Source organism: Terrapene carolina, unplaced genomic scaffold, assembly GCF_002925995.2.
Source record: "Terrapene carolina triunguis isolate 2854851 unplaced genomic scaffold, T_m_triunguis-2.0 Scaffold85, whole genome shotgun sequence".
Taxonomy (NCBI): domain Eukaryota; kingdom Metazoa; phylum Chordata; order Testudines; family Emydidae; genus Terrapene; species Terrapene triunguis.
This window is the reverse complement of record NW_020664436.1, coordinates 33182866-33197441: the sequence shown is the minus strand read 5'-3', so window position 1 is coordinate 33197441 and position 14576 is coordinate 33182866. Positions and strand designations below refer to the sequence as shown.

Genomic DNA, 14576 nt, shown 5'->3' with positions numbered 1-14576 from the left:
GGGGGGGGGTCTCTCCCCACTGGGGCGGCCCCCGAGCTGAGGCTGGGAAGGGGGGGGTCTCTCCCCCTCTTTCTCTGGCCACTGCATCCTTGCAAGTCCCAAATTCCCCCCACCCCCTCTTCTCACCCCACTTCCCCCTCCCACCTTTTCCCCCTGAGGCCACCACCTCACCTTACATGTGCGTCTTCTCCAGGGTCCAGGCACCTAATTAGTGGCCCTTCTTTCTTTCGTGTGCGGCTGCCCAGGCACGCACCTTAGGGGGAACTATCCGCGGACCACAGTTTGAGAACCTCTGTTTTAGACTAATCCAACATTTCCGCTTGTTATTACATTCAGTGTTGTAAACACTGGACCTATTTTCCCTGGTTATTGTAGCATCTTATGCACATTCATATATATATATATATATTTTTTTTTTTACATTTGAGCTTACAATAAGGGTACACTTTGTAGACCCAGTAGTCACAACAGCTCACAGTACAACACTGGGGCCAATAGGGCTAATGAATCCTTGGGATGCATAAACAGGTATCTTGAGTAAGTGTAGAGAGGTTATTTTACCTCTATATTTGGCACAAGTGTGACCTCTTCTGGAATACTGTGTCTGGTAGTGATGCCCACAATTCAAGAAGGGTGTTGATACATTGGAGAGGGTTCAGAGAAGAGTCACGAGAATGACAGAAGGAGTAGAAAACATGCCTTACAGTGATAGACTCAAGGAGGAGCTCAATCTATTTAGCTTAACAGTGAGAAAATTAAGGGGTGAATTGAGCAGTTTGTAAGTACCTGTGTGGGGAACAGATATTTAATAATGGGCTCTTCAGTCTAGCAGAGAAAGGCATAATGTGATTCAATGGGCATAAGTGGAAGCTAGGCAAATTCAGACTGTAAATAAGGTGTGAATTTTTAAAGGTGAAAATTAACCAGTGGAACAGCTTACCAAGTGTTGTGGGGGATTCTCCATCACTGACCATTTTAAAATCAAGATTGGAAATTTTGGCAAAATTACAAGCAACTGAAGATGGAGTATTTTATAATCAGAAGTGTCAGGCACCATTAACTATAGGCAGTGTTACTTGCTTCATCTATTGTAATATTTATATTATGGAAGCCCCCAAAGGCCCCAGTTGGGATTGGGACCCCATTGTGCTGTGCACTAGACAGACGTGGGCCATGATCCAGCAAACATGCATGTATTTAATTTACTACCGTAAGTAGTTCCATTGAAATCGATAGGGCCGCTCACAGAGGTAAAGCTAAGCATATGTCTAAGAGTTTACAGGATTGGAGTTAGAGAAAAGACAACTCCTTCTGTCAGGAGCTTGTGCTTGTCGTCTTAATTCATTTTAATGTGTTTGTGTGTGTGTGTATGTGTATGCATGTAATACTTCAAAAGAGCTGGGAAGATTTGTATAATATATAAAGCTATCCCTAACAATCAAGGTAGACTTTAAAAAACAAAACAAAAAACTGTTAACAAGCAAAATAAAACCTCCTATGAGGGGGGGTTACTATTTTCATACTACAAGCAGGAAACAAGAGATTGGGCCAAGAAGAAACTTATTTTATATTGAAATTGATGGAATAGGCACGGAACTTCCCTCTCCCTGATGTGAGAGTACTGGACAGAGTGGAGTGCTTCCCTTGATGGACTTAGGCAATGCCTATGAGAGGGAGTGGAGATCAAAGTGTAGTGGAGGACTGGAGTTGGACAATGACCAATTTAACTCTGGTAGTGTTCAGTAGTTAGATACATTTTTTGAGCCTTGCTTAAAATTATCCATCCCTTATTTGACTTTTGGTTTCCCACAATTTTTTTCTTACACACACATTTTTTAAAATGCCTAATTCTCTTACCTGTATAGTAGGCCTATACCTGTATAGTAGGCCTATATGGTAACTTTTGTTATTTCCATGAAAAGTTTTCTTATTTACATGTATGACAAGTACTACATATACACTGCACACAGGATGGTAACAAAACTGCATTAGTGGGCGGTGAAAGCAAACTTGTTGTGTTTATCAGCAAACTTGCTGGTAAAAAGAGTTGTTACATGGGAGTGGCAGGAAAGTACAGATGTGGGGAGGTGACATATTAGTGGGTTGGCTTTCTAAAGTAATTAGCTAATTTTTTTTAACTCCATATTCTGACTTTCTTTTCCCTTGTTCAGACCAGAGTGCAAGTCAGAAGATGTTGCTTGCAAAATTTCTGAATCTGAACCTGAGGAATTATCAGATGAAGCCAGTGCTGACATTTTCTATGGGACCTCTCCTCCTAGCACATCCCGACAGATGAAACGTATGTCAACAAAGCACCAGAAAAATAACGTTGGGAAACCTACTAGCCGCTCCACTTTGAAAGGTGTGTGACTTTTTTTTAAAAAAAAACTTTTATTTAAAAGTAGTAGTAGTAGTATATATATTTTTTGTAACCATTCAGTAGTCACTTCTTACTATGAACTTGTTACAGACCATTTAGTTTTGTTAATTTTTTATTCTATTAACAAACTATAGATACTGGCTAACCACACTAGTAAGTGTACATACAGGTACATACATAGGAAAATACACTGGGAAGCAGACAAGCATTTTGAGCAAAATTATTCAGCTTATTATACAGTGTCAGTGAATGATGCACAGCATTTTTACTGTGCATGGTATAATGCAATTTCAGGCAGAGACTAACAACCAGTTTCTTTGCTATTTTTTGTGTTCTATTAGTTTCCCCCCCCCCCCCCCCACCTTTTACTGTAACCTCAATTTTACAAGTAGACTTGGTGTTTAGACATATTTGCCAGGAGGAGATTGCACAGAGAAAGATGGGTTCAGAATCATGGAGGTTCCCATGGTATTGTTGATTATTAGGAAATGCTGGTCACTTTGTCCAAGTTTTCTCAGTGAACTTAACTGTTCTCTTCTTACCAGTGTGCATAGAGCTATCTGCTGCCTGGCAGCTCTCCAGACCTGGGTTCTAGACCTGCTGGTCCTTAACTGGCTTGCAGGATCTCACTGAATACAAGTGTGTCACTAACAGAAGTGGCTTTCCTGAAACTGTTCTTATATACTGTCTCTTTTACTACTATATACTGAGTGATTTTAAGAGAATGGAATCCTATTACCTGGGTTCAGAATAGTAATAATTTTCAAAGTTGTTGCTTGTAATATTAAATTGATAGCATTTTATAATATCAGGCAGCCAGACATGCTTTTCTCAATATACTTTGCACTTTTATAGCATCTTCCATTCAAGGATCTCAAAGGTGCTTTACAAACATTCATATCTTTAAAGTGAGAAAATATTAAAGGGACACTCTCCACTCTAGCCAATTTAAGAAATGTAATTAAAAATATTTTCAAATTCTCGAGATTTTGTGGTTTTACAAATACACTGTTGTGTTTCTTTAATTGTTCCCCCTTTTTTTTTTGCTGTGTGAAAGATCCACACAAACTGGGAGAAATTGACTGGCTATACAGTGAACTTAACTATATAGGAAGAGCTGTCAAAGACATAGCATAAACAAGCTGATAAAAATAAACATAATGTCCCATAATCATTTATAATATTAGGTAACAACAGATACATAGGTAATGTTATCTGACAACAATAGGTAAACATTTTCATCCAGAAGCATGAATTTTTAAGTTGGCGTTCTTTAACTTTGCTCATGTTAACTATCGTTAGTTGTCAGACTTCTGATAGAAAACCTCATCAGAACACATGTGGCATCTGCTCTACTGAAAGTGCCACTTTACTTTAAAAAAAAAAAAAAAAAGTGCTATTCATATTGGTGGCAAAGCTTTGTTAAAGCTGTTTTTTAAAAGATGATTGGTTCATTGTTGTCGTCATACAGGATATACCTACAGTTTTTTAGAAATAATTTTAGAATTATGTTTGATAAAGTTACAAGGGTGGCACAACTGCACCAGCTGAAATTTTGTTTTTAAGGCAGTTTTTTTAGTGTATACATGAAATCTTAATGTTGAATGTATGTTTACTAAAAGGATTGTTTTGCCAGAATATAGAGTAGAAAAAAGGTAAATGCTTTAGCAGAATCAAGGATACACACAGTGTTCATTTAAAAGTTCTGGGAGTGGAGCTGTCTAATGCAACTATTCATAATAATGGAGTATTTATACTGAACTTGTTCCAAAAGTTTTGGTTCCTCACTATTTTAGGCATCTTCTGTATAAGGTCATCCTTACAGTGTCATTCCCAAAAGACCCCTTCTTTATAGTAGAACTTAAAAGAAGGCACACTGTACCTGTTATTAGCTGTATAGTCATTTGAGCTGTTAAACTCATTTTACTGGGTTTTAATTGTGCCTTTTTAAACTCTTTTTTGTGAAATATTAAAGCCTGTCTAATTTTGCATGTAGCAATTTATCAATAGCTTTTCTTGCCTTCATGTGATTTTAATACCATGGTAACATAACTTCAGTCTCTGAACTAAGAAAATATAAATCAGAGTAACTGCAGCTGTAATTCATACCAGTTTTGGTATGTTCAAGGGAATTGAAATACCGAGAGTATATATCAAGAGTTTGTATCTTTGTGAGAGAGAGGAGCATGATATCAATTAAGACTAATTTTCTTTTGTTGGTTAACTTTATCTATGTTGATAAAGTTCTGCTGATAGATTTCAAGCTGTGTAGGATGAGATCTGTTGTGTGTGTGTATGGAAGGCAGGGGGATGTCTGGCACATTGTTGGTTCAGTGGAATATAATACATTTTTAGTTGTATTCATAATATTTTAAAAATTATTAGGCCTTTTTTTCCTTTTGTATAGAATTTGCAGATAATGTGCTGAGGCAGGGAATCTGAGGCAGTTGATGGAGGGGTGAAAGTCTTCTATCACTAAAGAACTAACTGAAATTACTCTCCTTATTTCTGAACTAAAACAAATGCTTTCTAGTTAGGCTGAGTTTGTATAATATTTGCTTTAAATGAAGCACCAAACAAACTGTTTTTGAAACAGATCACGAAGCATTTTGTTTGGCTGTCTTGAGTTGATTAAATTTTACTTTAACATGAAATTACTTCTATCCTGCAGTTAACTGAGAATTAACAAAGCTTTCAGAATAAGGCCAATTATTGGTGCTACAGTTGCTCCCAGGCATGGACCTTTGCTTAGCCAGGGGAATGAGTTTAGAGTCTGGACAGTTTGTTGGAGTCTATGCATTCCCTCACACCTCTTGGGGCTCTTCTGGAGACACCTCCAGAAGATCAGATTAATCCTCCTCAGCTCTTGGAAGTAGCCAGACTGAACCTCCTTCAGTAATCAAGGACTCTTCAGGTCATATCCACATGCCCCTTATTCCTTGCCCCAGACTTGCTTTTCCAAAGGAAAAAATTCCATGGTCCCCGCCCAGGTTTTTAAGGAATAATTGAGTCACTTTGTAAAGAATCTAACATCCTTTAGGATTCTCCTTCTGAATAGGAAAATCTGGGCTCTCCTAGGGATATTGGATGATGAGAACTGGGGCTCATGACTTCTTTGTGAGCTGTGACTCAAAAGATAAGAAGAAACTGACCTTTTGATGCTTGTCTCTCCCTCACCAAAACAACAAACAGCCCAAGAAAAGACACAGTGCTTTAGAATATTATCTGCTTCCATGAGCTCTAGCTCTCCCCTCAAAAATGAGAACTCTCAAATTTGGACCATGATAACTCAGAGCAAGAGAAACAGGATAGGTTATTTTGCTTCCAGACCTTTTTGAAACCATATAGAGGAAGTGGGAGCCACCAATGAGATCTTTCGTTCAAAACTGAAGATGTAATTTACCATACCCATTTGTTCCTCCTTTGAATGGATCATTCAAGAATAATAGAAAGTACCCAACAAAGGTAGAAGGTTTTGTAGAGAATCTCTGAAACTCATCAGGGTCCTGGAATGCAAAGACCAATTAGTCTAACTTTTGATATCTGGAAAGATACCAGAACAAATTTTCAAATTTTTATTTGTAAGCACCTAGAGGATAAGTAAGAATAGCCAACATGGATTTATCAAGAACAAATCATGCTAAACCAACCTAATTTTCTCTTTGAGAGGGTGATTGGCTTAGTGGATGGTGGGCAGCAGTATATGTGATATCTCTTGATTTTTAGTATGACCTTTGATACAGTCCTGTATGACATTCTCATAAGCAAACCAGGGAAATGTGATATAGATGAAATTACTATAAGCTAGGTGCACAAATGGTAGAAAGATCATACTCAAGAAGTAGTTATCCATGGTTCACTGTCAAACTCTGAGGCGGTATCTAGTGGGGTCCTACAGGGGTCGGTCCTGGGTCTGGAGTCTGGTACTAGTCAATATTTTCATTAATGACTTGAATAATGGAGTAGAGAGTATGCTTATAAGACTTGCAGATGACACCAAGCTGGGAGTGCTTGCAAGCACTTTGAAGGCCAGGATTAGAATTCAAAACAACCTTGAGAAATTAGAGAATTTGTGTGAAATCAGAAAGATGAAATTCAGTAAAGACAAGTGCAAAGTTCTGCAATTAGGAAGGAAAATTCAAATGCACAACTACAAAATGGGGAATAACTGGCTAGGTGGTAGTACTGCTGAAAGGTATCTGGGGGGTTATAGTGGATCACAAATTGAACATGAGCCAACAATGTGATGCATTTGCGAAAAAGGCTAATATCATTCTAGGGTGTATTAACAGAAGTGTTGTATGTAAGACAAGGAAGTAATTATCTCACTATTCTCGACACTGGTAAGGTCTCAGCTGGAGTACTGTGTCCAGTTTGGGGAGCCATGCTTCAGGAAAGATATGGAGAAATTGGAGTGTCCAGAGGAAAGCAACAAAAATGATAAATTTAGAAAACCTGACCTATGAGGAAAGGTTAAAAATCTGGTCATATTTACTTTTGAGAAAAGTAGACCAAGAGGGGACTGGATAACAGTCTTCAAATAGATTAAGGACTGTTGTGAAGAGGATGGTGATTAATTGTTCTCCATTATCCATTGAAGGTAGGACAAGAAGTGTAATGAGCTTAACCTTCAGCAAGGGAGATTTAGGTTACATATTAGGAAAAACTTTCTAACTACAAAGGTAATTAAACTCTGGAATGGGCTTCCAAGGGAAGTTATGGAATCCCCAGAATTGGAGATTTTTAAGAACAGGTTGGACAAACACCAGTCTAGGTATGGTCAAGGTATACATTGCCCTGCCTCAGCACAAGGGGCTGGACTTTATGACCACCCAAGAGCCCTTCCAGCTCTACATTTCTGTCATTCTTTTTATCCTCCCTAAGGCTGATAGAGCAGTAGTATCCCTGGCAAAAGACATGATGATTCTTGCTGAGGGAGACTTTTTTCTGAAAAGATGCCATGGACAGGAAGATAGCCACTCTCAGAAGGGACTTGGAAGTTTCATCAATGGTTCTTAGTACTTTACTGGCTGCCAGTTGCTTCACTAGAACCACAGTGTTCTGGTATGATGATTTATTCTTGCCCTTCTGGACCATGGCTGATTAAGGTCTCTTCCAAAGATAATATCGCTAGCTAATGAGTTTGTGGTGGACTAGTGCATGGACTTAGCAGCCACGGCTTTTGCTGTTACCCAACACAGTGGTCAGGTGCCAATTCTGTTTTTAGCCTTGGACAGTAGATTATTATTAAAAATAAATCCTCCCATCCTTAACGAACATACTTATCAGAGCATTATCCCCAGAGACTGTGCAGAAAGTAACATGGAGAAACCCTCTGCCTGGACTGAAAACTGTACGGTTGACAAGTGTAACTGAGGTTATAGTTTGACCTGGAAGACCCTTAGCTTATGGTGGTGTGTGAGAGAGGACGAACTCAGCTTGGCTGTCAAAGCAGAGTGAGTCCGTGACACTGGCACTTAGAAAAAACTTTGTTTGTTTGTCTACATTTGCAAACTGAGCAAATTGGATGCATGGAGCAACAGCAAACATGAAAACCCATGATGCCATTCTTCCTAGAAGTCCCATTTGTGGGTAGAATTGCACTTTTTAATATTGACCACAGGAGAAAATTACAGAAATTAAACAAATTGTATCTCCTGCAGTTTCAATCTTTCCTCAGTTTTTTTTGCTACATTGCATAATTTTCTGCAAATTCTATCACAGTGTAAACCAATGTTCTACTGCCTAGTTAGCCAAACTGAGCCTTGTAAAATATCTGTCTCTGACCAAACAATAATAACTGTAAACTCACCTAAATGAGATGTCAAAGCTTAATAGGGGCCATTTAAATGCTAACATTTTTAAACCCGGGCTATCTTTTTCTCTTGTCCTTTAAAATAAAAAACACACATCAACTTGAAATCTAGTCAGTTAAAAAAAAAAGTTAAAAGTAATGTCATGTTCTACATCTCTAATTAGGTTCCCCTGGCCTTTTGTGGTTTTACAATGGCGTTTTTGTTTTTTAAATGTGTTTTCTCTAGCCTGCTGCTGTGAGTCTTGCACAGAAAAAAGGGACAATCGACTGACTATATAGAAGAATCTGTGAAACTGGCTACACACACATGCTGTCAAATGCACAAAGCAAATTGAACAATGAAAAAATAAGCTCCCTGTCTTGAAAGAAATTTTACTAAGGGTCAGGGGCAAAAGGCATCTTTCATGGATTTTTTAAGTGTTTAATGTTGCACTTCAGAATTATATTCTGCCTAGTTGGACAAGGAAAAAGGAAGATATCAGTTGCTGAACAATCTGATCATTAAGTACACGTGCTGGAATTCCTTATAATGGGTGCCTAAAAATAATTCAGTGATACTATAGTAGAATTCAGTGATACTATAATAAAAAAGATGATTTGTAATTAAGAAACCTGCGTCCACATACTGGACATATAAGAATGTGAATAGACCTCCAGCATAGGGTCTCCTTATTTCTCTTCCTCATTCTCCAAAAAAGGGTAGAGGTGGGAGAATGCCAGGGTGTGGGAGCAGAGGCAGAAAAAGAGGAAGGAATGATTTTTATACCAAGCAGCAGTTACATCCATTCCAAAGATGTCAACATTTTCCAGGGAAAGAAATAGACAAAGCCAAAGTTTTGTTGATAACATATCTGGTAACCAAGACAACACAACTTTATTCTATGTAAGGGCTATTTTACAGCATCTGTCATATAAACTACACCCAAAAATGCTGCTTAATCATTACATATAAATACCAAGTTAAATATTAAATAGCAGTAGTAGAGAGAAATTCAGCTAGAGGCAAGAAAGAGAGAAAATAGATTTCTCCTCACTTTTAAAATGAGCTGGAGAGTCTGAAATTGAGATACACAAGAAGGCTATTCCAGGTGGCAGAAGCTGTGGTAAAGAAGGTGTGAGATTGTGCAGTGGGACAGAGAATAGGTGAGTGATATAAGGAAAAGGTAGGATGGTCAGAGCAGGTTCTGATAAGTAGATTGGAGTGGGTCCATGGAGAGATTTATAAAGTGGAGGGCACATTTTAAATTTATATCCTTCATATGAGTGAGTTTTTTGAAGAAGGTCATGCTTCTTTGTATGCATGAGAAGGTGGGTGGTAGCATTCTGCACTTGATAGAACATGGAGCTTTGGGACCTGGATAGCCTATAAAACAGGGATTGCAATTAATAGTGAAGATGAGAAGAGAGACAGGTTTGGATGGAGAAGATTTCAGCAGAGTTGGTGGTCACTTGTTCCGCCCTTCTGCCTCTCTATTGATTCAGCTTTGTCTACATGGGAAATAGTATAGCGTTAGTAAGAGGTATAGCTGAACAGAGTCCAAACACAGTTTTTGTCCTCTGCACTTACACTTAAATCCGTGAGCAGCACTGATTCTACAAAACCAGTTGCTGACACAATGCTATTTTCATATGTAGACCAGGCCTCATTCTTCTTCCTCATTCATTCCATTTCCCACACTTATCACTAGACTTGGCTGACAATTTTAAAACAATGCCCCAAAAAATGCAGTTTTGGTTTGCCAAAACTATTTGCAAATTTGTATAGAGTTTGCCAAATAGTTTCAACCAAACTAAAAAAGTCAAAATGTTTTGGTACGTCAAAACAGAATGTTTCATTCTGAAACATTTCATTTAGCCTTTCAGGCATTTTGACAAAAGCAAGCAGAAGACCCACAGAACAGTCAGAGAAGAAGGTAGTGCTGATAGTTCTGCTGCGCAAGGCAGCAGGCTCCACATAGCCACTTTGTGTGTGGCAGGCTAGAGCACTGTAGATTTACATCCCAGCTTGCCGTACACTAAATCACCATATAGACATGCCCTTAAAATCCCTTCTTCAAGGACTATTTATTTTACAAAAAGTGGAACAGTTTTGAGAGGAGAGATTGAGAAATCCCCATAGCCCAATGACTAGGGCATTCTCCTGCAGTGGGGGAGACCCAAATTCAAATTCCTACTCCCTGTCAGGTAAAAGGGGGGATTGAACCAGGGACTCCCACATTCCAGGTGAGTGCCCTAACCACTGGGCTAAAACAAATAAGGAGAGGGGTACCACCACCAGTTTTTCCTCTGACTGTTTTGTGAAAGGGGAGACCAGTGGCTGGACTTTTATGCAGCAGGCCATCAGTCTGTGAAGGGTATCTGCTAGCAGAGGCTGTGCATGCACAGAGTTTGAGGAGAACCTTGATTAGTGGCCACCTCCCTGATTTCTATCAGGGCTATAATGCAGATACTTTCTGTAAGGAAAGGTATGGGAATGTACTCAATATAGGGAATAATCCTGCACTGGCAACGTGGGATGTTTACAGCATTTTGCATTGTTTCTCTGTTATAGGGAAATAACAGCTTGTGATACGTTTCCATCTGGTTGTGGTACAGCTAGTGTTGGCTCCCTTAAGCGTACTAGATATATATTTTAAAAAGTGCTGAATTGTAATTAGCATTCCATCATTACTAAAATATTTTCAATAAGATGCTACTGAGATGTTAGAATCTAGGTCATTGGGTACACTGTTCTGACTGTTACAGCTTGCAGATACCACTTTATTACACTTCTAATGTATTCAGTGTAAAGAAAGGAGAGTTACTGGCATCAGACAAAATACTCAGTGATGTAACTTCGACAATTTCACATTTTGGTCACTTGCCGATTTCCCCATTTTGTAAATACTGTATGCAAGAAACTAAAGAAGGCCCCGACCTTTACAGTCAGTCTGCCTCCAGGCCATTAGTCCCTCTGTGCCCTCTGGATTGCTGCTTAGTCACTGACTCCAGCTGCCACGTGCAGCAAAAGAGGTAATTATAATTAGAAGTCAATTTTATTATAATTTTATTTAGTACTGCAAAATGTTCTTACCAGTGGTTGCAGAGTTAAACCTATTGTTAGAAAATCCCACAATATAATGGTGTGCTCTTTATTTTTAAGTGGATTCAGCATTTATTTATTTTGGAAGTATATATGTTCTAGGGTTTTCAGTTGTGTATATGAATTGTTGGCATCCAGTTGACTGTGTAATTAAAAGAGAAAATTTTGGAGCTATTGTATTGTGTTGTGCCAGTAACTTGTGGATTAAGATTGATGGATATTCAGAGGTGGAAAAATCCTGTTTGGTCATTTTATAGATACCTTACATTTGACCTAGATTTTTTAAATTTAGCTTTTCCCAGTTCAGTTTTTTTAAATTCCCGCAGATGGAGATTTAGAGTAACGTATGACTGTGTATATAACTTTTAAAATCAGTAAGTTGATCAGATACTATGATGATACATGGTATACATTACAAATACAGTACAGTATAAATTATATTAGCGGAGATTATGGCATTCTGTAAATAATAAGGAAATGCTACCTAAACTTATAAAATCAAAATGCAAATATTACTTTTAATTATGGAACTGTTTTCTATCTATCTATTTTAGCATATGATAGAAATACAATAGAATTTGGAAGCTTGGCTGGATAGAAAGTACAAATAAAATAAGACTCATGAAGTGTAGTTAAGGAGCAGCGTTCTTTAAAAAAGGTCCTCATGTTGCTGTAGTCAAATTCTTTTTCAATTTCTTTTACAGAAAAGATGAGTGCACCAAATCAGCCTCCACAAAAAGACAATGGCAAAACCACTGACAATGTGGAAGAGCACAGCTATAAGCACGGGAAAAAGATCCGAGCCACCCTTAGGACAACAGAACGAGATCTCAAGAAAAATGTGCAGTGCTCATTCATGTTAGACTCAGTTGCTGGGTCCTTGCCAAAAAAATCAATTCCAGATGTGGATCTCAATAAGCCTTACCTCAGCCTTGGCTGTAGCAATGCTAAGCTTCCAGTCTCTGTGCCCATGCCTATAGCCAGAACTGCACGCCAGACTTCTAGGACTGATTGCCCAGCAGACCGCTTAAAATTTTTTGAAACCTTGCGGCTTTTGTTAAAGCTTACCTCAGTCTCAAAGAAAAAGGACAGGGAACAACAGAGAGGACAGGAAAACACCTCCTCTGTCTGGTTGAATCGATCCAATGAACTGATCTGGCTTGAGCTGCAAGCTTGGCATGCAGGCCGGAGCATTAATGACCAAGATTTCTATCTGTATACAGCCCGTCAAGCCATCCCAGATATTATTAATGAAATCCTCACCTTCAAAGTGAAGTATGAAAGCTTCTCCTGTGTAAGAAATGGAGCCAGTTTCAATGGTACTTCAGGAGAAGGACATTGCAAAGCAGCCCATGGAACTAGTGCTGTGGGTTACACAAGTTACTATGAACACCTCCATCGTCAGCGGGTCTCCTTTGAGCAAGTAAAGAGGATAATGGAGCTGCTAGAGTATGTAGAAGCACTTTATCCATCTCTGCAGGCCCTTCAAAAGGACTATGAAAAGTATGCTGCAAAGGACTTCCAAGACAGGGTGCAGGCACTCTGTCTGTGGTTAAACATTACAAAAGACTTAAACCAGAAACTAAGGATTATGGGAACTGTTTTGGGCATCAAGAATCTGTCTGACATTGGCTGGCCAGTGTTTGAAATTCCTTCTCCTCAACCGTCCAAGGACAATGATCCAGAGGATGAGGAAGATGGTAGGGAAGCGGAAGTAAAAGAATCCTCCGGAACATGCATAGAGGAAAGTGAAGATGAAGAACAAATCTCTGAGGAGAACGTTGAAGAACTCAGACAAGCCATCAAGAACAATTTTACCAATAAGCCAAATTTTGACTTTCAGCTACAGGACCATTTTTCAAGGAAACTTGACAGGCTTGAATCAGAGGATGACTTGGCCTGTTGGGTTATTCCAGAGTGCAGTGCCGAGGCAGGCTGCAGCAGACACTGTTTGACCTCTATTTACAGGCCATTTGTAGACAAAGCACTGAAGCAAATGGGGTTGAGGAAGCTAATTTTAAGACTTCACAAGCTAATGCATGGTTCCTTGCAAAGGGCCCGTATGGCATTGGTAAAGGGTGATCACCAGCTGGAGGTAGGTTCCTTGCTGGCATAAATGGGAATACTGTAGATTCACTCGACTCCCCACCCCCCTCAGTATTGTTTCAAATGTTACCTACCACAATTGAATCAAGAGCTTGGAAAGCATCAGTTATTTTTCCCTGACAAACCAGTTTTCTGACTTACATTTTTCTCCTTTTTAAAAATAAAAATAAAATCTCATTCTGGACACACCTGTTTCTTACCTTTGATATGTAATCTCTTCTAATTAGAAACAGGTGTTTTCTCAGGTGTTGCAATTTGATTTATAAAGTGTCTCACTCTTATTATGTAAAGTGGTAGTAATGATTGGTAAATTCCAAGAATCAGTAGCTCATTCTAATTGCCATATTTGTTTGAGATAATTTTATATTAATGAGTTAATCCTTTTAATTTTATGAGAGAAAGGAGATGCACTACTATTAAGAGCCTATTCCAGCTACCAATGAAATTAAGAAATTTTTCTGTTGACCTCAGCAAAAGTAAGAATGAACCTTACATGTAGCATAAACTATATTTACTATAAGCACCATTATTGTTTGGTAAAGTTCTGATGGTTGGAAGTTAAAGCTAGACAAGTTCAATTAGAAAGAAAGGCACACATTTTGAACAGTATCGGGGGTAGCTGTGTTAGTCTGTATCCACAAAACCAACAAGGAGTCCGGTGGCACCTCAAAGACCGAAGAAAAAGTTTTTTTTATCCACGAAAGCTTATGCCCAAATAAATCTGTTAGTCTTTAAGGTGCCACTGGATTCCTTGTTGATTTTGAACAGTGAGGGTGATTAAACATTTGAATGTACGACCAAGGGGCAAATGGTGGCTTCTCTACCTCTTGTCTTTAAATGACTGGATGCCTTTCTGGAAACTGTGATTTTGCCATGCACAAGCTATAGACCTCAATATGGGATTAAATTCTATGGCCTTTGATATACAGGCGGTCAGAGTAGATGATCTAATGGTCCATTCAATTTTTCCACTGACTCTTATTTGTTTTCATTTTTTGTTTCAGGTTATAATACACTAAATAAAGAAAATTGTGAGTGAATTAAATGGAAAGTGATGATGGAAACAATAAACTGAGTAACAGAGAGTCCTGTGGCACCAGTAAGACTAACAGATGTATTGGAGCATAAGCTTTCGTGGGTGAGTACCCACTTCGTCAGACGCATGTAATGGAAATTTCCAGAGGCAGGTATAA

The 14576-nt window shown here is 38.7% G+C and overlaps 1 protein-coding gene across 1 annotated transcript in view; it reads left to right on the top strand.

Annotated features, from left to right (window-relative positions):
* The window catches only part of MAP3K4 (mitogen-activated protein kinase kinase kinase 4), a 100502-nt gene that overhangs the window by 689 nt on the left and 85237 nt on the right, over positions 1-14576 (top strand). The window contains exons 2-3 of the mRNA XM_029911044.1: positions 2172-2362; positions 11982-13372. Coding sequence (XP_029766904.1) covers positions 2172-2362; positions 11982-13372 — 1582 coding nt within the window. The remainder of the gene's footprint in view (positions 1-2171; positions 2363-11981; positions 13373-14576) is intronic.